The sequence below is a fragment of the Amblyomma americanum genome, chromosome 3, assembly GCF_052857255.1.
Source record: "Amblyomma americanum isolate KBUSLIRL-KWMA chromosome 3, ASM5285725v1, whole genome shotgun sequence".
Lineage (NCBI taxonomy): Eukaryota > Metazoa > Arthropoda > Arachnida > Ixodida > Ixodidae > Amblyomma > Amblyomma americanum.
The window spans coordinates 201,682,967-201,708,792 of NC_135499.1; the positions used below are offsets into that span (position 1 = coordinate 201,682,967).

At 47.6% G+C, this 25,826-nt stretch overlaps 1 protein-coding gene across 1 annotated transcript; it reads left to right on the plus strand.

Moving 5' to 3' along the window:
* The first annotated feature begins 71 nt into the window (after window positions 1-71).
* On the plus strand, window positions 72-22,324 carry LOC144124342 (putative glutamate receptor). The gene is made up of 7 exons (XM_077656976.1): window positions 72-113; window positions 7,720-7,820; window positions 9,118-9,208; window positions 10,061-10,374; window positions 14,477-14,726; window positions 18,671-18,852; window positions 22,102-22,324. The coding sequence occupies exons 1-7, from the start codon at window positions 72-74 to the stop codon at window positions 22,322-22,324; spliced, it is 1,203 nt and encodes a 400-aa protein (XP_077513102.1).
* The last annotated feature ends 3,502 nt before the right edge of the window (window positions 22,325-25,826 follow it).

The following is a 25,826-nucleotide window of genomic DNA, read 5'->3' on the forward strand; positions in this document are numbered from 1 at the left end:
GCAGGCAGGCAGCTAAAGGGCTTTACCAGGTGGGCAGGTGAAGTCAGCTGAAGATCGGTGCCCTCCAGACAATGACATTCAACACAACGATGCTGCGCGTAGTCTACCTGAAGGTGAGTTTGTTTTCATCTCACCATGGCACTTAGCTGCATGCTAAAATAGCCTAGAACCTCACTGTGTCTGTTCTCATTGAAATGTCTGCCTCTAGCTAGGAAGCATGCTATGAGTATTGCTACATACGCACACGCACACACATTTATGAAAGCACGCGCTCACAGTGGAGCGCGCACCACCCGTCGCGGCGGCTAATTGGCTATGACATTCGGAAGCTGGAAACGCGTTCAGGGGTTTGATTTTTGCAACGGTAAACGCACTTAACCATAAAAGAAATGCGAAAATGCTCGTGTGCTGTGCAATGTCAGCACTTGTTAAGGAACTCCAGCAGGTCGAGATTACTTGAGAGCTATCCCCTGCGCTGTCTCTCCCAGCTCATGTGCGGTTTCAGGACGTAAAGATCTACCACAGGCAGGCACAAACACAGGCACGCACGCAACCGCCCACAAATTAATGCACCTAAAGAAACGGCGTGCTTTAATTGTAGCAATTTATAACGAATTTATCTGAGTGCTATCGAATTTTCCTGACACTCCTCATCATAAATTTTGATGTATGTGAAATAGAAAAGCAGCCGTGTGCTGTGTTAGGCCAAGTTACACGTTAAAGAACCGCAGGAGGTCGAAATTAAGCCGAAGTATTCCCTCTCAGCCTGCGTGCTGCTTCAGGACGTAATGCCGAATTGCAATTTGAATAATATCGCCGATTTACAGTGTAGTCACATGCGCATTGTAGCGACTGCAGGGGAAAAAACAGCGCGTCATTAGTTCCAACATATACGCAGCGTCGCATTCTTCCTCTGCTTCGCGGCCATGGCATCCGCAGCTCCAAACGAAGGGAATCACTGTGCTTTTCATGTATAGCTGTAGCGAATAAATTCAAGGCCTAAGAGGAGCAGTGAATTTTAAAAAAAACCTGCTTGAAGTGATGAACTTGAGCAACGTAAATATTTGAGTGATCGAGTCTGCAGACAAAGTTGTGCTGCAAGAATGCATTTAGCGGCGACATTTTCAACCCCGATTATCCGTCACGGTTCCGTCCACGAAGACAGCAGGACACCCATAGGTGGTCGAGTGAGGTTCAGAGGACTTCAAGAAATTCTCGCGTGTTATTGTTGTATTATTCCAAATATCGTCAAGTGAGGCAGTGCTGACTGCGATCGGTTTTTATTAATTGCTACCAACAATAAAGACATTGCGAAGGCACAAGATTGTTAGTGTGGAAAAGTTTCCTTCGCGCGCGCGCCGTCGTTGAGGTACAGAGAACTAGAATAGGGGTAGTGTGCTCACTTGTAGGGCTGGAGTGAAGCCGCCGGCGTCGCACAACGGCGGCGGCGCCGTGGCGGCGTAGAACACGGCTCCCTGCCGGTCGGCTCAAGCTCCCGGGAGCGCGCAAAGCACGTAACTCACGTTGACCCGCGGTAGATTTGTTTGATGCCGGAAACAAATAAGTTCAGTCCAACAAGCACGCAATAAATTCGTCGCAGCGCGGATGACCCCAAGCAAGACTGCTTCGTGTTCATGCTCGTTGTCGGCGCTGACGTCACGGCTCTTACCTTGCAGTCGAATAAAGGGGATCCTGCTGTATATTACATGCTGGCTTAACAGAAACTGGAGCTGTCGGCACAGGCGAGAGAATGCGATTCAGGCGGTTCCTAACAAGGACACCTGTTGATTTGATTAAAAAAGCACGAAGCCAGAAAAGCCTGTATAACATCGTCGAAGCTTTTGATCGGTGACTTCCCCTTTCGAATCTCACACTACTTCTGTATATTACAGTTCCGTAATGCAAGCAGATGCAAACATCATCATCATCATCAGCCTTACTACACCCATTGCAGGGCAAAGGCCTCTCCCATGTCTCTCCAATTAACCCTGTCCTTTGCCAGCTGCATCCACGCTTTGCCTGCAAACTTCTTAATCTCATCCGCCCACCTAACCTTCTGCCGCCCCCTGCTACGCTTACTTTGCAAACATAATTTCACTTTTATATCCTTCCAAATAACCTTTCTTTGGTCTCGGTTCCTTGTTCCTTCTCGGAAATTCACTTATTATGCCGAAACACCGCAACACGAAGCGAACGTGCCAGCATAGCGGTGTTACAGTGCCAGCATATCGGTGTTAGAGCGGCGAAAAAATGCAAAACTATAATGAATGTATGGTGGTATATAGTAGCTGATTCCTTTCCCTCTCTTTTTTTAATGAAGATGAGTGAATAGAACTGATTACGTGCTGGCGCTGTGCTGCTGAGTCGCTGTTCCAAGCCTTCTAATATGACGTTTAATGGGGCACAGTGTTGTTCGCTCGTATGGGATCAGTAAGGTTGGCGGCCTGCTTCGCAGGCGACGAGGCACTACACGTTATCTTTCCTTCAACTATTTTGCAGAGACCCATCGTTCACCTTAAACGGCTTCGCAGAATGCTCGCGCGGGGCTCGTGGGTAAAAAACGTCGAGGATGCTGGCGTATAATCGATTAGTTCAGTTTTGAAGGAAAACAAGTGATTGACTTAAAGCAGCTTGTCTCAGACTGGTTGACGAAATGGTACCCAGAATTCTGTTAAGGCATATGAGTACTTAGGAGGTTTTTTTCCCCCTGTGTATGAGGGGGGGGGGGGGGGGGAGATGCTCGGGAAATGATTTCCCTGCGGGGAAATTTGAGCGGAGAGCCATGGTGCTCTTGACAGAGAGCAGTTAATGCTGCCCACTCTAGGCCAGTTATTTTTACCCTTGTGATTTAAAAAGTTGGCACGTTGTTCTAGCCCTATCTTTCAAAATGCCGCGGGTTCACTGAGTCATCAAGAATTCCCACTATTTCGAAGCCATTACCATCGCCACCCGGAGAGAAGTGGTGGAAACGGGGAAGGGTCTTGACCTCCCAGGAACATCAACATCATCACGCTAATTGTTAGCTGCAGGTATTCCTGTCTTCTCGCATAATAATTGTCTTCGGTTGCTGGGTAATGTACAATATTTAACCAATATTCTGGCAACTTTTAATTTGGTAGTGGTATATCAGACTTCCCCAGGCTCATAAGGATAGACTGTTAGCATCATCATCATCGCCGTCATCTCGAGAGCCAAAGGCATGTGTCGTTGCATGATCTTTGCAGTATGTCATACATGCGAACTGGCGCGTTTACCTGCTGGACAATCCGAATGTCATTAATGTGGACCGGGTTGCGGGCACTCCTTGTAATGCGTCATGCGCGCTTGTGTAGTAATGTGGGATCCATATGGATCTTGAAATGGGGGTGGAGGGGGGGGGGGACCTGGTATGACGAAAAATTACATCGTTGTCACGTGAGTGGGTGTGATGTTATATTAAAGCGTCATCAAGTGACTAGGTTTGATGGAACATTACATCGCTTTTACGTGACCTGGTATAGCGTCACACTCACGTGATGTAATCACTAATTATACTAATTAGTCTTAGGGTTACCTACTTATATAAATTATCATTAATTAATTATGTGTCGTGGGTCACCTCTTCGCGTGACTCGTCGGCTCATGGTGCCGTTTCTTGCGGACACTTTTTTGCGGATATGACCTTGAAAGTGAGCCATCTAATGCTTTCGCATTAATAAAAGAAGGCGCTTGCTTCTACACAACCATAAATACAACGTGCCTCTGTTGGTGTACTACAGCCGCAGCTTATTAAGTGTTTTCGAAGGCAACACACAGAGGACTGGAAAGAGCTTTCTCGCTATGCCGGTTAGAGATAGAAAATCGAAATATTCTGATATGCTTCTGCATAACCGTCTCATTGGAAAGTACATCGACGACCAGTTTCTTTATATTCGGTAACTATTCTCAAGTCTGAAAAGAATATCGAGAATACCTCCCCCCTCTTCCCAATTTCTGGGAGATGGTGTAAAAAGGCTGTGTTTGTCAATTGCCGGTTCGTGCGTGAATGAGCAAGAGGATTTTAACACGAACAAATATCCACGAAGCAGGCTGCAAAATATTGACACATACAAAGTACTCACCAACAAACTGGTGGTAACCGCGTATGGGACACCCCTTCCCGCAGGCCGTATACTCTCTTAGGGTTCATCCAAGATAAAAAGCATCTCCTATTGCGTGCACATCAGTAGTGTCCGTACGCACCTTATTAAATAATACCATAGTAATTTTGGCTTTCCTGTCTCACAGGATTTTCAGAAATGTTTTTAACTGAAAAACTTCTTAATCGCTTTTTGTTTTGTTTTTCGGTTGTTTTCTGAGGTCGAGCAGCCGACTTCAACCTCACAATTTGAGGTTGAGGTGAGGTTGAGTGAGGTCGGCAGTGTACTCAGGAAAAGTTTCGTGAGGGCGTCTAAGGAGACCTTGACCTCAACTGTGAGGTCGGCCAATTCTTTTTGAGGTTGAGGTGAGGTCTAGATTTTTGAGGTCAAATGCCCACCTCTGCTGCCCACAGTGAAGCACCTTTAAGTGAAAAAAAATGAAACAAAACAGGCAGTTCCTCGGATTTAGAGTAATGAGGGTCGAGCGCTCCATGGTGTTGCACAGGCCAGTTTCCGCCCGACTAGACCCTGTCCTACAAAATGCTGCGTAACCTTCGCCTCCATGACACAGTACGGCTTCTGTCTCGTCGCTTCTTTCTGTACACCCTGCCAGGTAGAGGTTTGATAGCCGGGACTGACGATCTATAGCAACGATCGCATTCTGGTCACGCCTGTGCTCTGTCCAGATGCCGTCTAAGTACGTACACGTATAGCCTGCTTGGAGTGGAGTGCTGCAAGTCCAGCATAGTACTGAGATGACGGCACATTTAAATGCATCGAACCTCATCGTGCCCGGACTCGTAGCACTCAATAAAATAAACGTGAGGGAAGTCATTTCGGCCAAAAATATATTTTGCTTTGTTGTCGACGCATTTATTTTCTCTGTCCATCTCTTTGCGACCAGCAAAGGAGTGCATTTATCTGCCATTTTCTTGGCACCACGCAATCTGCGCTCATCTGCCCTTGACTGCCCTCGCCACTCGCTGCAACAGCGAGATGGCCCGATGTTTTCTGCGAGTTCCGCAGATCGCGATAGCAGCGGCCGGCGACTGAATCGCGAGATCCAGGGAGAAGCCTGCCGGCTCGCGAAACGCCGCACCGATTTCTAGACGAAGTGCTTATGCCGCCTCGCCATATCACCGTCCGACTTGGGCGCCCGATGCATTCGGCGCTGTTATAATGTGGGAACATTTTTGCACCCGTCTCTCTTTTATATCGGGGTGGCGTTCGTCCAGGTCAATGTCGTCGCTGATATTCACGTTTCGCCGTAGTTTCTCTTTAGGCACATCATCACATTATTTGGTTTTTGAGTTCTATGCAAAAGTAAAAATAAACTTCATTCTTGATGGCGAAGTAAGGGTTCCCTTTTATATTGCTCGGATCTGTGCATACAGAGTTTCGGATTATGCGCCTGATTGACTGACGGCAGAATTAATTAGCTTCCACAACACTGCACGCATTAAGTGAGATGGAATGCAGCAGCAGCTACGTGAAAACAAACCTCGATCGTTGCCCGGAACGGTCGGCAGTGTTCGCCTGCAATGGATGCGGTGTTTTCTACGTATGCATGCCTTTCGCATTGCCTCTGAGACGGGTCCGAAAGGCAGAGCGAGTTAAACAGAACCGAGTGGGTGGGCGGAGTAGAGGGATATAGCAGGTTGAGGGGAGGTGGGGACTGGCGGCGACAGCAAGCATTTCGCATTGATGCGAAGACTGATGCGAAGACTGATAGTCTTCGCATCAGAGACGTATGGTGCCGCATGGCGTCGGGTCTGTTTCCGCGTTAACGTCCGCCGCTCTGCGGAGAACGGGCACACTCTGGCGAACAAAGTGTGGGGGAGAGGACTTTATTGAACGCCCCGGACGAGCACATGCAGTTATTTTGGGCGCGACACTTCAGGCTGGAAAAGAGATTAGAGAAAGCTCAGAGCGGGAACCGGTTGAGAAAAAAACAGCTGACGTGATTCCCAGACCACAGGAGTACCTAAATGCACGCGTTAGTCACATACGGGATGTGACTAAGCTAGTCTCCCTACGCCGCGTTGTTTGATTTTTAACCTTGCTTGAACATCTGGCCTCATGCACAAGACAGCATTGCCGAAAGTCAGACTAGGAACCATCACCCCTCTCCAGATTCCTCTTACCACTCCATACCTATTGTAATTCTGCAGTGCCCTATTTTTCAAAACAGCTGCATTCCCGCTAGCTTTATTCATTACATATTTTTTATGCTGTGTCAGATACTCAGCACCGTTATTTATCCACGCCCCAGGATACTTGTACTCATTCACAACTTCTAGCGCGAACTCCTCTGTTCTATGCTCACTGGCCTCATCATTAAATATCATGACTAAAGATTTTTCCTTGCTAAACTTGAAACCTAATCTATCTCCCTCTGCACCGCAAATGTCTATCAACTTCAGCAAATCTTCCTTGTTGTCAGCCATTAGCACTATATCATCCGAGTACATTAGTCCCGGTAATGTCTGTTTAATCCATTCTCCTTGCTTGAAAAAGTAAAGTTTGAAGCCTAGTCCGCTCCTCTATAGCTTGGTCTCTAACCCTTGCAGGTACAACATGAACAACAAAAGAGACTAGGTTTACTTGCAAGAGTTGCCGGTGAAGGCGCCACCTGCATTTCGTTTCTTGGCCTTTTCTAGCTTATGAAAGCTCCAGGTTCGGAACGGCGGCGGCACCTAGCAGACAAGAGGGAAACTAAAAAATGTCGACACCGGCGGCTTCCCCTCGGCCTATGGAGACGCGGCGCAGTGAGCACACTACCCAATATCTAGTTGACTGTAGCCAAGGGTTGCCGCCGCCGCGCCGTAGGCAGCCGTTCATACAAGAATCGCGACGGTGGCGCCAGATAGCGCTACTTGTCCAAGAGGTGGCCGAAAATTTGTTGACCAATGGGCGCGTGTGCACCGGGGGCTCAAAATTCTGTACTAAGCTAACCCGGAGCTCATGCTTAAAAAAAATGCTTTCGTTTTTTTTGGATATCGCATTCGTCAACTGCCAACTTCGTTGGTAACACGCTATGACCTCACATAATGGCATCGACATGGCGGAACCTTTCACGAGTACTGCTGCCGGTCGCTGAGAACGCGATCGCATTCGGAAGCGAATGAACTACGCGAATGTAAGCACATGAATTGTGCGGGCACCGGACGCTCCCCTCATCTGCAGCGACTTTAACGCCGACGCTAAGAAATCACAGTGGTTGCCAGTGTTCATGGGCGAACTACTCGGGGTCACTGTTGTGAACAACCCACTTCAAGCCACTTCCAGAAGTGCATCTTGCCTTGATTACATCTCTGCACGGAACGTCGATGTAATCAGCAAGAACTACGCATTTTCAGTTGCCACATGCCGTTATTCGCTGTCCTGCCTGACAGCAGAGAGCACATGCGTGGTTAGAAGTAAGTTTCCTGAAAAACAGTACATTGTTTATGGCAACAGATGATGGGTCAGCACGCATGCATTTCATCAGTGGAATAATCTAGGCGTAGCACGGATTAGACCGCTATTTTTTTTTTTTGGCAGCGCTTGGCGGTCATATGTGACTGGTTGAAATACACTTGCTTAACGAAACCATTCGCAGTTCCCTCCGTACCTGGACGTGATACAACAGGACGGCCACATTGTGCTCACTGGCGTCGTCGGAAATGTCTTGATGCTCATCATCGAGGCACTGAAACTACAGTGAGTTTGTCCGCCTTTATTAATGTTACCTTCAAGTTGGTCTGTTTGTTACCCACAATTGTTACCAACATCTTGATCTTTGTCTCGTTTGTAATGTTATCTAGAGCTTGGTATAACGCAATTAATTTCTTTCCTTTTGTATAAATTTTAAAATATTTGACTTGATGCATGTTCTTTATTGTAAATTGGAGCGCACAACATCCTTTAAGACAGAGATGAAACACGAAAAAGTAAACGACAGACTGGAAGTTAATAACTTAGACTTGTTCAGCAGTTCTTAAAGCTGGATAGTAAAAAGTGCTTCACGGCAGTGAACTCCCAACGAAGTTTTTTGTAGCACCAAGCTTATTTACTGCTCTTTTTTTTGCAACTTTTTTCTACAAATTGCCGCCACGAAAAAAAAAAGCGGTGCCTCTCCGTGTAATGCACAAATGGCACCAAACGCTTATTTCGATTGCGATTGAAAATGGCTGGGGCTCAACGTGGCTTGAACCTAGTTATACGAGCGAAAGCTCTATTAAGCATAGTCCCCATTGCCTGAAATCAAATGTAAAGTTCAAGGTCAAAGGTCAAGGTCAGGTACCAAATGGTCATAGTTATGATCACGTGGTCATACTACCATAGCTTGGTCCATACAACCACGCAGTTAAGTTCGGTTTGACCTTGTGAGGCACTGAAGGTCATTGTCGATGTGATGTCCACTGTCCCAAATCAAATGTAAAGGCTCAAGGCCAAAGGGCAAGGACAGGTACCCCAATGGTCATAGTTGATCACTTGGTCATACTACCAGAACTTGGGCCATATCACTACGCAGTGAAGTTCGGTTTTTTCTTGTGAGGCATTGAAGGTCATTGTCTCATTCTCATCGAAATCGGAAGTTGTATCTCGAGGAGTAGGGCTCTCGCTATAAAAATTTCTAAGCTGAAGTGGACGTAGATGCTAACTTCAGTGTGGTCGTGCCTTCAGTTGCACTTTACAAGCGGACACTTCGGCAATGTCAAATGAGCCATGAATCTTAAACGGACTCTGAGGGCAACTCCACGCATTTATTGTTCTCAGTAAATATGGATTCTACGGCCCGGTATAGACGCACTCGGTTTACTTGCAAGAGTGGCCGGTGAAGGCGCCACCTGCATTTCGTTTCTTGTCTTTTTTTAGCTTATGAAAGCTCCGTTTTCGACGCGATAGCTTATCGATCCAGGACAACTATAGTTTCGTCCTCAGTGTCCACTTAATGAATGTGTTGCATTACATTACAGCTTCACAGCGATCTTGTGACAAGGTTTTTAATATACAGGGCTACCTTCACGTTGCCACATGACGGCACCTACGGCGTACGCCTACCAGACGGCAACTGGACCGGAAAGATGGGAATGCTCATTCGCAACGTGAGTGAATATTTCTTTGAGCAAATTTCAAGGACACGCCAAGTGTTTCGTAGGTAAAAAATTAAAGCTATTTATTTGGTTCAGTACTTACGTCTGCCTTGTGATTTTGAATTAATAATCTTTTTTTTTGATGAGCGAGAAGGCTTGGCGTCCTTCCCTGCAGCGAAAAAGGTCGCAGTGAATTCGGTCGTTGACGCGAATATTTCTGGCGAATGTCCGTACCCTTATATTCAGGAACTCTTAGCGTCTCCTTTCAGAAGTCCCCACAATGCAAGCGGAACTTGTGGTGACTCTACTAAGAAAGTTGAAGTACGGTTTTCAAGAAAAGACGTCGCTAATTTGAGACATGCCTACCGAACTCTTTTAAAAAATGTACTGAAATTGTCAGCATGCATTCCAAGTGAGCGAAGGCGTGGTCAGAGCTTTGCTTTTATGGTGGTGGTAGTGGTTTTATTAAAAATAATAGTAAGAAAGAAGGAAAATATTTTTGCTAGCCCCGGCATCTGCCATCGATACTGAAGCACCTGAGCTGGGGCAGCGGAAATAAAGGATAGCAGGCAGAATGGAGAAATGAAATGAAAGAGGTGAGGGGACAGGAAGAGAGGATAGGGGGGAGAAGTAATATGTACAAACTATTTACACAATAAGAAATGTGTCCAGGTTGTGCGAGTGATTAGTTCATTTTAGAGGAATTAAATCACACACGCGCACAGTACTCTGTTGGTTACAACTGGAGTGGGGCGTCCAGTTATTTATGCTAATTATCGTTTGGCGTCATAAGTAGGTTACACGGCTTAGGGGCGTGAGAGTTCGGCATTCAGGCCACCTTCACATTTTTTTGTTGTTGCCCAGGAGGCGGACCTATCACCGGGCCCGTTAGCCATTACCAGCTCGCGAGTGAAAGTGGCCAATCCGTCGTTCCCGTGGGCTTACGAGAACATGATCATCTTCGCCGCCAGGCCACTGCGCTTCACCACCAACGTGTTTTGGCTTCGTGAGTGCCTTCTCGGAAGCAGTGTGGCTTGCCATTGCCGCGACCCTGCTCAGCCTAGCATTACTCTTAGCTTGCATCCTGCCGAAGACTGCGACCGGGGGGCAACCACCGAGCTGCAGCCAGGCGGTCACCGCTGCGAAGTCACCGCTGGTGTCGCGCTGTCGGCACGCTCGTGAGACCGCTCCTTTCGCAAGGTATGACGCACTCGCTGTTTGAAAGTACCAGGGCACGTAGGAACTCACCGCTGTTCCAGGATACATTCAGTCGTATAGCCCACACTACCCTGTATGGTGTGAGCGTTCCGAGGCGTTCCTCGCGGAATTTGAGGCGCTACCGTTAAAAGTGCCGAACTTAACTTGAGTGGCTTTCAGAACAGTAATGGAGTCCGACTAGTGCCACCGGCATGATCTAGGTGGCGCAGTCGTATAGCCCACACTAGTGTTCCTGTATATACAGGAACACTAGCCCACACTACCCTGTATGGTGTGAGCGTTCCGAGGCGTTCCTCGCGGAATTTGAGGCGCTACCGTTAAAAGTGCCGAACTTAACTTGAGTGGCTTTCAGCACAGTAATGGAGTCCGACTAGTGCCACCGGCATGATCTAGGTGGCGCAGTCGTATAGCCCATACTACCCTGTATGGTGTGAGCGTTCCGAGGCGTTACTCGCGGAACTTAAGGCGCTACCGTTATAAGTGCCGAACTTAATTTGAGTGGCTTTCAGAACAGTAATGGAGTCCGACTAGTGCCACCGGCATGATCTAGGTGGCGCAGACTCCCCCCCCTCCCCCTATAGGGTCCTTACGAACTATAGACGAACACCAATCTGAGACGCAAGCACAGTTCGATGGCATTGCTGTCGCTGGAGGTGGGGGGCTGGCTGCTTTGGGTAGGGGCCCATAGGAACGTATTTAAACAAAAGTTTTCACAGTGGTTTTCTAATTTTACATTGCACCTAAGAAGTCACCTCTTCGTTAACAAAAGCCGAATACATCCTGGAACAAAATTTGAAAATATGGAACATAATTTCAAAGTTCATCTATTTTAAAAACAGCAAAACATGTGTGTATCGGAATTATTCTCGGGTGGGGACACCGAGCGGCAGCGCGGCTATAGAATTCACACGCGCACAAAAATTTATTAAATGATTTTCTCATTTCGCTGCGCGCCAATGAAGACGGTCATTCATTACCAGCTGGCGAGTATTTTTAAGAATAACATGAAAAACTATGCCAAGTTATCTCGAAGATCTTTTTAAAACATCACGGTACAAGTGTGTTGTCGCACTGGATATACCTCCCACACCATTTTGATGCTCGATCAGCTGCCAGTTTCTCCCAGTGGGACAAGCTTTTCACGTAGTCCGATGAGCGACTGCGTGCGCTACGTGTGCTCGCGAATACAGTCTTTCAAACTAGAAAGCCTGGACAGCTCCGCTTGGAAAGTAGTTCTCAAACGTCATTATAAGCGAACCGAACACCATAGCAGCAGTAGGCGCAGACGATACCTACGGCTACCTGCGGCTTCCACGAGCCCCTTTATGCTTGTAAACACTGTCTTGGTCTATATGCTCAGCAGGATAACATACTGACTGATCGACAGATGAACTCGAGAGATTTCGGTTGCGAGATAATACGAGATCAATGGTTATTTTATGTCGTTTCCCCAAGAAATAGTTTCATATACCTCTAGCACTCACTGCAAGATACGGGAACAAAACATGAAGCATAGTGATTGGGCGGCCCGTGTCGAGCATCCCGCCCTGCTGCCGTAGACGTGAAGCTTCTGCAGTGCAGTTGGAATGACAAGATGAGAGCGAAATACCTTGAAAGAAGTCGATACAAAAAGACCTTGGAAAACTGCTGCTGCAGACCATTCAGCAAGTGGTGTTTCTTCCTACTCAAGAGTTGTGCCAGTTCGACTAAACGTGTTTTGAGGACTTTCTATACTGAACAGAACTTAATAGAAATTTTACCACCACAAAAATTACCACCACAAATTAAACCACCACAAGATCACCTCGAAGTGATCCTGCACACAGAGGAAATGTAGCTGCCTAATCGCTAGTCGCGATCACTCTTTTCGCAAGAATGTTTTGCATAATCAGCGAATACAATCGGCGGCGGGCTTTGATCAGTTCGTGCTTTATTCTGGCACAAACAAAAAGATTCTGATGGCAGAAGCTGCTGGCGTTCGAACTGGTTTGGTTTATGGGGTTTTACGTCCCAAAGCGACTCAGGCTATGAGGAACGCCGTAGTGGAGGGCTCCGGAAATTTCGACCACCTGGGGTTCTTTAACGTGCACTGGCATCGCACAGCACACGGGCCTCTAGAATTTCTCCTCCATCGAAATTCGACCGCCGCAGCCGGGATCGAACCCGCGTCTCTCGTGTCAGCAGCTGAGCGCCATAACCACTGAGCCACCGCGGTGGCGGCGTTCGAACTTATGGAAAGGGGATATATGTTGGGAAAGAGAACTGGGAAAGGAAGTGAGTGTGCATAGGAAAACAGAAAACTGGAAGAGTTCGCACTCGTTCACGTCCACCTAGCGCAAAAAAAACGAGAGAATCATACATGACGCCAGCGTCGTGTAATGTACGTTTCTCTGTTTCTTGTCTCCGTTTTTTTTTTTTGCACTGTGTGAGCATGAATGAGTGTGTCAAGTCGATTAAGTTGCCTAGTATGTACACCATGCACGGCGAAGGGCGTGGATACGTCCAACCCAGGTGACCAACCGAGGTAGGCGTGGGTTCCGGATGTCGACGCATATGAATGAATGTAGGCGCACCTACAGAGTTAATAGGTGGTCGTCACCGACATTTAGCACGCACCCTCTTGGGCCTACTGAGCGCGAACATTTGGAAGAAGCTCTCCAGTGCACGCATGAGACGACCGCATGGTGCGCAGCTGCAGCTACACTGTTCATTGAATAAGCCCACGGAGGGCTCGTGGGTTGCGCTTGCGTAAAGTTGGAGAGGCGAAACGCAACTGTAGGGCTCAAAATACAGCAGTTTCTTTTACTACGCGAGCAGGGGGCTAAGCAGGGAAATGTTCCTTGGAGAAATGAAGGGCGAAAATTAAGACAACTGGAGCGCAACGCCAATCGCGGCCCTCCTGTGTATTTCAACGACTAGTGTTTTCATACTGTCTAGCTTTTTTAGTGCGCTAGCATTCACAGTAGCCATTCCCCGCATTTAGCCGTTGCGCGCGAGCGCGCGCGCGTGTGTGTGTGTGTGTGTGTGTGTGTGTGTGTGTGTGTGTGTGTGTGTGTGTGTGTGTGTGTGTGTGTGTGTGTGTGTGTGTGTGTGTGTGTGTGTGTGTGTGTGTGTGTGTGTGTGTGTGTGTGTGTGTGTGTGTGTGTGTGTGTGTGTGTGTGTGTGTGTGTGTGTGTGTGTGTGTGTGTGTGTGTGTGTGTGTGTGTGTGTGTGTGTGTGTGTGTGTGTGTGTGTGTGTGTGTGTGTGTGTGTGTGTGTGTGTGTGTGTGTGTGTGTGTGTGTGTGTGTGTGTGTGTGTGTGTGTGTGTGTGTGTGTGTGTGTGTGTGTGTGTGTGTGTGTGTGTGTGTGTGTGTGTGTGTGTGTGTGTGTGTGTGTGTGTGTGTGTGTGTGTGTGTGTGTGTGTGTGTGTGTGTGTGTGTGTGTGTGTGTGTGTGTGTGTGTGTGTGTGTGTGTGTGTGTGTGTGTGTGTGTGTGTGTGTGTGTGTGTGTGTGCGTGTGTGTGTGTGTGTGTGTGTGTGTGACACAAGCCTGTATTGTGGCAGGCTTCCGAGTGGTGGGCAACATAACCAGGTGTGCAGCTGAGCAGCCTGCCCACTGTGACAGGCAGCAGCTCAATCGTGAGAGGCTGCTCGGGAGGAGCAACCTGGGTCGTAACCCAAGTCCCACCGATGGTAGCATCTGCCACAGAAGTGCAGTGGCGCATCGCTTGACCGGTGCGCCACAGCGCCAGGAGTGGTAGGAAGACTCCCAGAATCTACGAATGGAAAGAGTGACCAATTACGCATATATGAACATTGACCCATCATCGTTGTCCGAACACCTGCCATCCGTGAATACTGGATCTGAACACCGAAACAGAAGTGTAAACCGAACTACTAGCGCATCTAATTCGCATTTGGCCTAATTACGCAAATGGACCTTCATTTCTTTTTTTTTTCCCGCTAGACGACCTGTTGTCAGCAGTGCACGCCATGCACCGTTTTATAAGCGGTTTCCTTTCCCCTGGCGCCATTTCCCAAAGCACATTCAGCCCCGCCCAGACTCTCCCGTCCCACTGTCAGGGCCGCGGTCAACGAGCTCTGGCTGTGTGCAGCTTTCGAGCCCTTCCCTGCCTCTACACCCGCGCTGTGCCTGATTGCCGCCTGGCTCCTGGCGACCATCGTGCTGCGGATCTTCTACCTCGGAGAAATGAAGGCGGCTCTGGTGGTGAGGACCGAGTTCACCGGCATACGCAGCATTGAGGACCTTGCCAGAAACGAACGTGTCACACCCATCGTTCTCAGAAAGTCTTCGTTCATCTCCTTTTTTCAGGTACTACGACGTAGTACTGTTCTTTTTTTTCAACCAGTATTGTGTACTGTATGTTCGAAACTTTCTGCTTGTCATTCGGTAACGGAAAAGACAAAATAATTGAAACTTTCAAAGGAGATTTTGGCGACATCGTGCCAAAATACATGTGCTTTCGAGAAGCTTGCAGGCGAAGGAACCTCTCCAGTGCCCGTAACTCGTCGAAATAGACAGAATTTCTTGTGCTACAGCGCCGAGGGTAACTGCGATTCGAAATTCTAAAAAAACTGATATGGATATTACTTGCGGTGTGCTACACGCCTTTGAGTAATCGAGGAGCCTAACAATAATAGTTAAAAGTTAACTATTCAATATCAGATAAACAGCCCAACTAGTTAGCTCCTCTTAGCTGTATTTTAATGCACTACACCGCTGAAAACACTATGCCGAAAAAAAGCACTCTTCTAACACAAAGAACGGATTTTAAAAACTTGCGTGAAGTATTAGATGAAAAAACCTGTATAAGCGCAGTTCCCCTTGGACCAAGCGGGATTCATAAAGAGGACAAGCTCACTTGTCTGAATGACATAGAAAAACGTACCAGACTGTAATTCTGTCTAGTACTTGTCTTGTCGACGCATGCATGGGTCGAGTTGGTACGACTGTGGTCAAGGGTGCGTAATTTTATCTATATTGTTTCATTTGCCTTCCAGCTATTACCGCGTAAACAGGTCTATTCCACTAGCAGTCTGTACCTATAGGAGAAAAAACGAACCGGGATTGGATTTACCTGCTTGGAAGGTCTGAAATGGGCTGAGATTCATCAGTGACTTTTTCGGCATTGAAACACCTTCCCTAGAGTCTAGGTCTCGCTCTTCCCGGCTTTCGTCTGTTTAGGCCACTGAAAGATGTTTTGCGAGGTCGTCGCTCTTCCGCTATCTTAGACCTACGGGAGTCGGTGCACAAATGGCTTCACGACCAACGAAAAACCTTCTTCTTGGAAGGCATACGAAAGCGTGTGGCCCGATGAACCAAGTGCACCGAAAAGGGTGGAGACTATGTAGATAATGATCTACTACAACTTGTAAACCTACCTTTGCGCAAATAAAAACTAGAACGAAGGGTGTAGATAATTTTTTACTTGCCCGCGTGGTTACAGCCGGACGTTAGTGAACGTTTCTAGGATTCCACACGGCTTTGGGCAGTCATTCGTCTCTTTTCTTTCAAACTGAAAACATTCTGCCCCAACCGTTAATTTGTGCCGTAATGTGTGACATTTTATACCATGCTTTTTAGTTCTATTCAGTGTTTCGTCTAGACATGCTTAAGCACCTACCTCGTTCATTTCGCTGACACATGAGAGCGTGCTTTTAGATTCCTTTTTTCTTTTATTAGCTTTTAGAGACTTAAACCGACATTTCGTTTATTCGCGAAGGCAGCCACTGAACTTCATCACTTTCTGGGAATAATAAATAAACCAAACTGCGTCGTCGATACATGTTCTGCTTAAGAAATGATACACATCGTTATCATGCACGCAGTAATAAACAACTTTAATTCCAGATCTTTACCAAATTGTCCAAACTTGTCATTTGTACTGCAAATGGTACATATTGCTTCCATAATATTCAATAACTCCGCATGCTGAATATTCCAGAAAATTTCCGCATACCATGCTGGCTACTACCTCTGCATGCTATCACGTGGATTGTGCGCAGGACACACCGACAGATGTGTTGAAGATTATCTTCGAAAGGATAAGGCGTCATCACGGAGATATGGACAAAGAGCGCATGTTCAGCCTGGCGACACTTCGACGCATTTTGAAGGTGAAATCTCTCGTTTCATATAACTTAGGTCCTTCTCAGCTGCTATGCTTGTGTCTATGAATGCCTAGCAAAACCGTGAACCTTTGCTGCTTTTTCGTATCAATGAATGGATTGAAATGCAGCGTCTTAAGCAGAGTATTTCAAGTGCATACCGACATAAATTACTTATTCTTAAAGCCATCGGCCTTAAGTGCAAATCTCAGCTTAAGGCGGTAACCATGGGATAGAACTAGAAATGTATTACGATAGCTGACGACATTTACCTTGTCGGGAACCACGTGGTCACAGTACTCTTCTCTCAGCTTTATTTTTGTCCTCTGAGATTTCTCAGCCGGAATAAGGGGCCGTCAGTGAGCGCTGTTCTTATCGCCTCCGCGATGTCGCGTATGGGGGCGCTACTAGCTTGCTTCGGCCACCTCCTCCAGGTAGAAGAAATGTGACACCTTCGGTCCAGAGAATCTGATTTCTGAATAAATTGAGCGTTCCGTACGAGTCTGGCCAGGACCAATGCTGATGATGATGATTATGGATTTTTACGGAGCAAGGGCATCTATGGCTAAAGAGCGCCATGGCACAAGGTGTTTTCGACTACTCAAGGTGGGGTGCGTGTGTGTGTGGGATTAGTCCCCTAATCCCTCTTCCCCCAGTGCAGGGTAGCCAACCGGAACCCCTTTCTGGTTAACATCCCTGCCTTTCCCTCCTCCTCTTTATCTATCTATCTATCTATCTTGGCTACATGCATCACATCGTCCGTAATCAAGCACGGAATTAGACAGATTTTAATGTGAAGTCTAACACGCAGGACCTTTCCCAAGCGCCGAATTGCACTCATAGCCATCGTCACTGTCCCTGTAATGACGCTGCATATCATGTCCAGCATTCTCAGGCAAATATTTTGAAAATTGGAAAGTTGTAAGATATTGTTATAGAAATATTGAAGGTAATGGTTCACTATTCTGATATGTAGCAAAATCTTTCTTTTAAACTGTTTCCAGCGATCGCATCGAACAGTTAAGACTGCCATAGAAAACCAATGGGGAACGCTTTTGACGATAGCAAAAACGTGAATAGAAAAAAAGGATACAAGACTGCCGTCGGGTGATCTGCGGATATATTGATCTTTATAGTGAAACCTTACATTATATGAATAAAATTGTTTTCGTAAACGGTTTCCTGCTCAAAAAGCTTTTATCCGGAATTGCTGGGTATGAGCGGCGTTTCCAAAGGTTCCGTAGGCCGCCAGGCTGCCTTAGCCACTTGTTTCTGTTACGTGTTTTTGACGCGACAACTCCAAGATTACGGGCTGTTATGAATTAGTGAAAAAGTTCGCGTATCTCGCTATTTCAGCAACTATTTAAACTTCCATGTAAACAACACATGCAATCAGCATAACAGCGGATGTTATGCGGGCATTGCAAGACGAACCTCCTCCTTAGCATGCACAACCGATGTCCCGGTAGCAGGCAGCCGGGTCGGCATGGTCCGTGTTCGAATGTCCCGTGCTTTTTGTTTTTTTTGTTTTTTTATCCACGTTAGTACTTAACCTGTCTTCCGAAACACGCAGTCGCGACATAAGCTGCGGTAAGCTAGCACGGCTGCCGTCTGCGCGTTTCACTGTCGCGGTTACTTTATAGCGCGAGTGGTTATTAGATCCTACCCCGGCTAGACGGCATAGGTCGCCTGCAGATAAATGAACAACATCTCTCCCCCTTCCCCCAATACCTTTCTGAAAGCTCCCAAATGGAGCACTCACATAAATGGTTCCCACGAATCTATGTAGAATCAAACAGTTGGTAGCCGAGTGTCAAAGGCACCTCAACTGAAGTTCGGAGGTAGGGGGCCAGAGCCACTGCCGATGGCTGTGTAAGAAAAGGAAAAAGAATGCATAAGCAGCGCCCTACCCCCCCCCCCCCCCTCTCCTCTCATCTTCGATGAAGTAATTCAATGAAAACGGCACAGCTGAGCGTGTTTACTAAGAGCGAGTGGTTTTTCGCGTGGACACCAAAATGGGGCAGGAAGATGCATCCAAATCACCAGCACTAAATTCCACGCCCACTCTGTTCAGCGTTCCATGTCTTTCGTCCTCGGGACTCTCTCTCGGCAAACGCTGAAACACACACGGTGCTGCCATGACTGCAGGGAGAAGCCGCCATGATCTTCGCCGAGAGCCCCGTGGCGGCCATGATGAGCGGCCGGTGCGAGCAGCTGGCGCCACTGGACGCGGAGTTCTACTACGCCCCAAGACCGATCACCCAGCTGCCCTTGTCGATGTTCATGAGGAAGGAACTGGACCCAGCTCTGCAGAAGGCTGTCGGAGAGATGTGAGCGATGTTGGCTGTAGTCGAGTGAATGCAAGCGGCTTACCGGACAAACCTGCCGCTAGTGCAGTCGGCAGCAAACTTATCACGAACGTGTAACTCATATGCCTCGAGTTGCCCCATGCAGCTGGCGGCCGTTGCACCAAGTAAAACATGGACAGTTTTGGTAAAACAATGAACATAGATGAGAGGCGCATAATACGAACTAACTCAAATCCAATCGCTGAGAAACAAGAGAGAGAGTAACAGAAGAACGGAAAGGCAGGGAAGTTAACCAGGTAATGCCCCGTAGACTACCTATGCACGTGGGGAGGGGAACACAGGGAAGAAAAAGGAAAGGAAGAGCGGGAACGAAATGTGTTTTTCACTCTCCACCGACCATTAGGACAAGGGGACAGAGGGCGCTCAATTAAAGCTTAGAGTTTATTTCTCGTTACTCTGAATTTGATGGCTTACATTCGCAGCGCACCTTGCGAGAAAGGGAATCTCACCCACCATATGTTCACTGAACATTGCGGCTATTATTACACGTGTGTTGCCAACTTGGCTTGTCTAAATGAGGATCAAATCTCGGACAGATTTTGTGCCATGTACGAGGCAATGGGCAGTTGTGCACCTTTTGGCATTGCATTCAGCCCAATACATGAGATAGCGCGAGTATTAAATAATCGCGCACTTGATTTTAATTTTCAGCGCCGCCAACTTGTCTTGCTGCCTTGCCGTTATAATTTTCGGCTTCCTACATTAAGCACACATCTCTCGGTAGGAATATCGGCATGTGTTTTGTCGCTTTGCGTGATTGAAAAGCCACTAATAGGCGCCTTCAACAAGCGATTTGGACAGCAAAGGAATTTTAGAAGAATGCCTACTTGGGCTAGTTGGTCCGTAGTTTTCACAGGAAGAGAGCGGTAAAACAGGACGCTGAATGCGCGCATGTTGTGTTCTCCTTGAAGCATCCTGTTTTTGCCGCGTCCTTCCCGAGTAAAGGCGTGTTTGGAAATGTGAGACTCAAAAACGTTGCACTGAAAGCCACGATATGTTGTGTATACATTTATTAGTACCTGTTGTTATGCGTTCTCGTTCGGTCGCCCTTATTTGATTTGCTGTTAAGTACCATCAAGAAAGAGGGCTGACAAGGCTGTCTGCTTATACATAATTGCCTGGCACGCACAGAAGAAATGACACTTAGCCATAATAACTAGAAAGGAAACGCAGGAATGGCTACACACGTGGCCTTATTCAACGTGGTGGTCGCCGTCAGGCTCGGAGGAAAAGGGGACCAGCCAGCAGTGTAACAACAAACCGCGCTCGTGTTGTGCTTCCATACGTCAGGGGAACCAGCGAAGCACTCGCACACATTTTCGGAAAACACGGAATCTGCACTCCCTCCTTTATCCCTTCCCTTACGGCGCGGTTCAGGTGTCCAACGATATATGAGACAGATACTGTGCCATTTCCTTTCCCACAAAACCAATTATTATTATTCTCACAAACCCGTTTCGACAATAAGCCATTTCTTACCACGGCCGAAAGATCGCGTCCCCAGAGAAAAAGAACCGGGCTTCGTTTACAAAATCCCATGCCCCAAATGCCCAGCTTCATGCATCTGCGAAACTAAGAACCTCCACCAACGAAGAGGGCATCATAAGAATGGCGTCCGGCTAATTATTTCAGAAGCCAACCCCCTCGCCGAACACTGCAAACGCGCCGACCACCGGATAGCCTTCGAGGAGGTGAGCGTCTTGGCCGTGCAGCCAAACCTGTTCAAGAGGCGACATGTGGAGTCATGGCACGACCGGCTCACAAAGGCGGCGATGAATGGGACTCCAGGAACGCTCCCCTCCGCGTACGTTAGTGGACTGCGCCACGTGCTAACAAAGGGAGAGCGAAGACAGCTCCCCGCCGCTGCTGGTACGCACCTTATACCCCTGCCACACGGCAAATTTAATGCCATTCCAACCAAATGTCATTCGATGCATCGAATGCCATTCTGTCTCTTTCGGTGCTACACGGCAAAAAATAATGTCATTCGAAAATGATGGCAGTAACGATCAGTGAAAAAAAAATAGTACAATTGAAAGACATCAGCGCGCATAAAAGATGTTTGAAATTGTTATGTCGTATTTCAAAAGCTGGTGAGAACATTTCTCCACAATAATATAAGCTTAAAATACTATTTCCGGTAATTTTACAGCACTTTAGCCATAAAAAGCCAAGCCAAGTACAAAGTCAACCACGAATCCGATAAACGTAAACACAATGGCTGACGCGGCGGCGCGCAGAGGCGCGCTCCGCGCGTGGAGCGTGGAAATGACTTCCGAAAGGTGAAGTGCTCAGTTCAACTTTAAGTACTTGCGAGCTAGACGAACATGGAACGCCAACGAACAAGCAACACGCAACCCGAAATGATCGGCGGTGGCGGGAAAAGCCCTGCTTCACGGTCGGCCGCTGCCGTTGGCTGCTGCTGGGACCGAGAGTAACAGCTATCCACGACAGCTTCTAGTGTCAAGAGGTTCGCACCAAAATCAATATTTCTTTAGCAGAACTAAATAAATACAATTTCTAACTTTGGCAGTGCGCATGCTATTTTTTTGCGTCGCCTGTTTCTGCTGCGCATCTGGTGTCCAGAGTACACATTCGGTTCGAGATCGAATGCGAATGAGTTCCCCAAACTCATTCGATGGCGAATGTCATTATCACCTAATGACATTAAATATTCCCGTGTAGCAGCCTATTAATGGCATTAGGTGCTAATGTCATTCGACGGGAATTACATTAAATTTGCCGAGTGGCAGGGGAATTAGTCACCCCTGAAGAAGGGACCGAGTTGGTCCCGAAAAGTTGGTAAAAAATAAAATATTGGTCGGCGTCAGTTTTCTCTCAACTATTTAAGTGAACGGCAGTCTAGTTCTCGGGCAGTCTCGGGTAGTCGGGCAGTCTAGTTCTCCCTGTGCGTTCAACGCAATGGCAAGACGGGCGAGTTGGTGACACATACTTAAGGGAAAATAGCGCAAAAGACGGGGACAATTGTGAAGAAAACAACAGGACCAGCGCTAACTCACAACTGAAGGTTTATTCACAGGAAACCAGGAATATAAACAGCGCAATCAAACAAGATGACAAAGCAAACAAACGTGTAGCTATGTGGGATCCTCCGCGTGCGTGCCTCCGAGCTAGCGGCGGTCGCTTCTGCGTGCTCTGCGGCAGCTGCCGCGACAAATAATCCCTGGACACTGATCCGCGCATGCGCAGGATTGAGGTGCTGATGGAGCGAGGATTCATCGCCAAGTTCTACCGGGACAGCCGCCTCGAGGTGCCGCCGTGTCGGCGCCAGGCGGCGCAGAGACAGCGCGGAGCCGTCGAAGCATCGCAGCTCGAGTCGCTGCAAGGCTTCTTCCTGGCGTGGCTCGCCGGCCTGCTGCTGTCGGCGGCCGCTCTGCTGGCAGAATGCCGCTGGCATCGCACCGGGCAATAGAGAGATCCGCAGTAGTGTGCGACTACGGCACTCTCGTGACACCGAATAGCGCAAAGACTCGTAGTCAGTTACTCACGAAACACCGGAAAGCCTCGGACACGATCGTAGGAGCTTCTCTTTGGAGCTGCACCGAACCTCTATAGCTTGCACAGCGAGAATGCCACCACAGTGGAGTTCCTGTAGGGACAACCAGTGTACTAAAAAATCGCTTGTGCTTATTCCACGTATAATAGGTGGAGATTGTTTAAATTCGCGGCTCTTGCAAGACGGGAGCGGTGTCCACTGTTGGAATCTGACGTTACTATTTAGTGGCAACAATTATTTACGGCACACTGCCTCCGTTTATACATGACAGAAAGTCGTCGTGTATTTTGAGAGAATTGTACTCATAATAGATGACACCCTAAACTGCTTGATATTGTGAACTGACAATATGATAAATGCGACAAAATTCTTGAGGGCATTACGTGCTCCATAAACAAAACATGCCCTGCTGGCAAGCGACATTATGTATTTCACTGAAGGAAATAAATATAAGTACAAAAAATAGGGGCTATCAATTTGGTCGGTGCGAAGGAAATGCAACAGCAGTTTTCTTTCATTTTCTTTCATCTAATCCAATTCAGATTCTATTGTCTTAAACTCACCAATCTATTCTAATTCTGATTATATTCTTATTTATTTCTATTTGTAATCGCTTCTTATTAATTATTGCGGGGATTTTTCTTTTTCATTTTTGCCGGGTCATTCTAGTCCAGCGTCTCCTTCTCTCTCCCCCAAGTGGAGGGGGAGCACAGAGAAGGCAGCTGGCAAGTGGGAAGTGGAGAGGGCAACCCCCTAAACGCTACCTGCCACCACCCACGCTTGGCAGCGGATGCTTCACACAGATGCCGCCCCCGCCGCCGCTGACGACGACGGGCAGCTTTCGCTTTCACAGTACTCGTAATGCTATCGCATAAAGAAAAAAGATTGGCGGTGGTTTAGCTCCGGTTAAACCTGGAGTGACGCGATAGCTACAGCTGGCCGAGTGGAACTTGCTCAGTTGAATTGCAAAGTCAGTCTTTCGTCGCTTCGTTTCGCTGGGCGTTCCTTCTTCATCTTCGTCCGACTTGACACGGCGCATGCGCACAGCTGTGGCAGCTCGGTTTCGCTGGCGCGCCGCGCCGCCGGCAGCAGCAGCTGCTCCGCATCACGCACGGCGCCGCGCCGCCGGCAGCTGCTCCACACCACATGACCAACCACGTGACAGCGTGGTGGTGCAGTCACAGGGTGGGCGGCGCCGCCACGTTGAAGGCTCTAAATGCTACCGTAATGTAGCTATCGCTACAAAACTTTGTTGCAATTCTCAACATATTGAACACATTAATGAACGATCATCAAATATTCCCGCACACCATGCTAGTATTTTCATCTTACCTCTCGGCACAGGACGTCATGCTTCAACTGTCTCATCAAGTTTGCCTGCACAGCCTGAAACAAAAGTGAGGGCAATGCTCGGTCTCGATCTGACTATGCCATTTGTTAACATCACGCACCTAGCAATCCTGGAGAATGCACGTACAACTACATTAAAGACTTTCTGACCGATCGCACCGCTAAGCTAATTAAATTGATACTGTCACTTCTCCTCCCACACCTCTGGGGAACGCTAGAATGCCGCAGAGCTCTGCGTTCTAAGCCTTAGTTTTCAGTTCGGCACTGCTATCATTACCACAGAAACCGAATTGCATCCCCAACCTACACCACACATTCTATGGAGTTGACATCACTCTCTCGAGCACATTCAGTGGCGACGCAGACATCAAACTTACCCTACAGCAAGCGATAGACATTAGTGAGGACTGTGTAAAGGCCGCAAGCTTATCATGCCCCCTACAAAAGTGGGAACTTCTTTGCCTAAATCGCGCCAAAATAAATTTCGTTTTGAGAAGCATGCAGGTAAAGCAACGTCTCCAGTTCGCGTAACTGGACGAAACAGCCAAAATCTGTTGGGCCACAGCGCTGAAGGTTGCCGCGCTTTAAAAATTAAAAAAAAAACTGATATGTATATTACTTACAGTGGGCTACACGCCTCTCAATAATTAAGCAGCCTGACAGTAACCGTTAAAAGCTAACTACTGAATATTAGTTAACCAACCTGCTAGTTAACGCGCCGTAGCTGTATTTGATGTACTACACCTCTGACACTGCTATGCGGAAAAAGCGCTCTTCTAACTCAAAATGCATATTTTTAAATATCGTATAAAGTCTTAGGTGAAACACCCTGCGTATGCACAGGGCTCAATCTTACACGGCACCGATGTTAGCCAGATGGCGCACACAAGCTTCCATCTGCCGGGAACGGGTGGAAACGGTATCGATTTTTGTCGTGACAAAGTCAGTATGGCAAATAAAAGATGTCGCCACTTGCACGCGTCAATTTTCGCTCTGCGGTAGCGCGGTAAGCATTTCAATTATTTTTATTTTCTTTAAATATCACAATAAACAAAAACACGAAGAACAAGCAAAACTAAGCAAACAGCTACCTTTTATTACCCCGGAAGAGCAGTTTCAAACGCTACAGAAGTAAGCAGTTCCCTCATCTCAAAAGAAAAAAAAAATCTGAAATGAACTTTTTTTTCCTTGCAGTGAGCTTTCATCTGTTCCTGACCACTTTTCTCCCCTTTCCAGGAGCCTGAATGTCATAACGCGCGTTCCCGCGCATTAATATTTGCGTCCTACGACTCATAACTGCTGCCACTTATTTTTCATGCAGAAACACCTAAAGGATGTTCATCGCTAGAGGTGGAGTACGCGTTGTACAAGGCGTGGTACCAACACTCAAGCTTTTCATCCCGTCGTTTTCCGGAAAGGTTAACCTCGTGGCCTCTAGCACATCCGTCACTGGTCAGTAGCTGAGACAGAATAACACACGTAATATCAGGAAATGGAAACAGGTGCTCGTTATGACATACATGACCGAAGCCAACAGCCATCGAAACCAAGGAGCGTAGGGGGTGCCTTTTTAATTTGTAGTTTTCATCAATAGCAGATTAATAAACGCAGAAAAAAATCAACCACATGTCGCCGGTTGTATCTGAACCCACGACCTCCGAATTTCGCGTTCGGAACTCTACCAACAGAGCTACGGTGACGGCTGTCCAATCTTCTGCTTTAGGGGGTATTTATGTGTAGTGTAACCGAACCTTGAGAGTGTTCAATAGTGCCGTCCTCGTCCATAGAGGCGGACGTAGTATTATCGCGAGTGCTACTTAGGAACGTGGTCGAACGGTGAGGGCGGAAGCTGTGCGAGAACCCTCTTATGCTACCTTTGGCATCAAGACTGCCAGAATCGAGGCCCTCAATAAACTATTCCGCAGACAAGAGAATGGAAAGAGGTGGTGTATCCAGACGACGGACCACGGACCTATTTTGGCCCGCGGAATAGTGGTCATGTGGGGTGTAGCTCCGGCCTACGATGTCCGCGCTTGGTCCGCGGACCGAATCACGCGAGAAATGCGAG

Excerpts from the sequence above, each read along its gene's own strand:
- LOC144124342 (XM_077656976.1), top strand. The coding sequence starts at position 72 with ATGACATTCAACACAACGATGCTGCGCGTAGTCTACCTGAAG. Across the intron at positions 9,209-10,060 it reads TGGGAATGCTCATTCGCAAC|GAGGCGGACCTATCACCGGG; the intron begins GTGAGTGAATAT and ends GTTGTTGCCCAG. Across the intron at positions 14,727-18,670 it reads CGTTCATCTCCTTTTTTCAG|GGAGAAGCCGCCATGATCTT; the intron begins GTACTACGACGT and ends CCATGACTGCAG.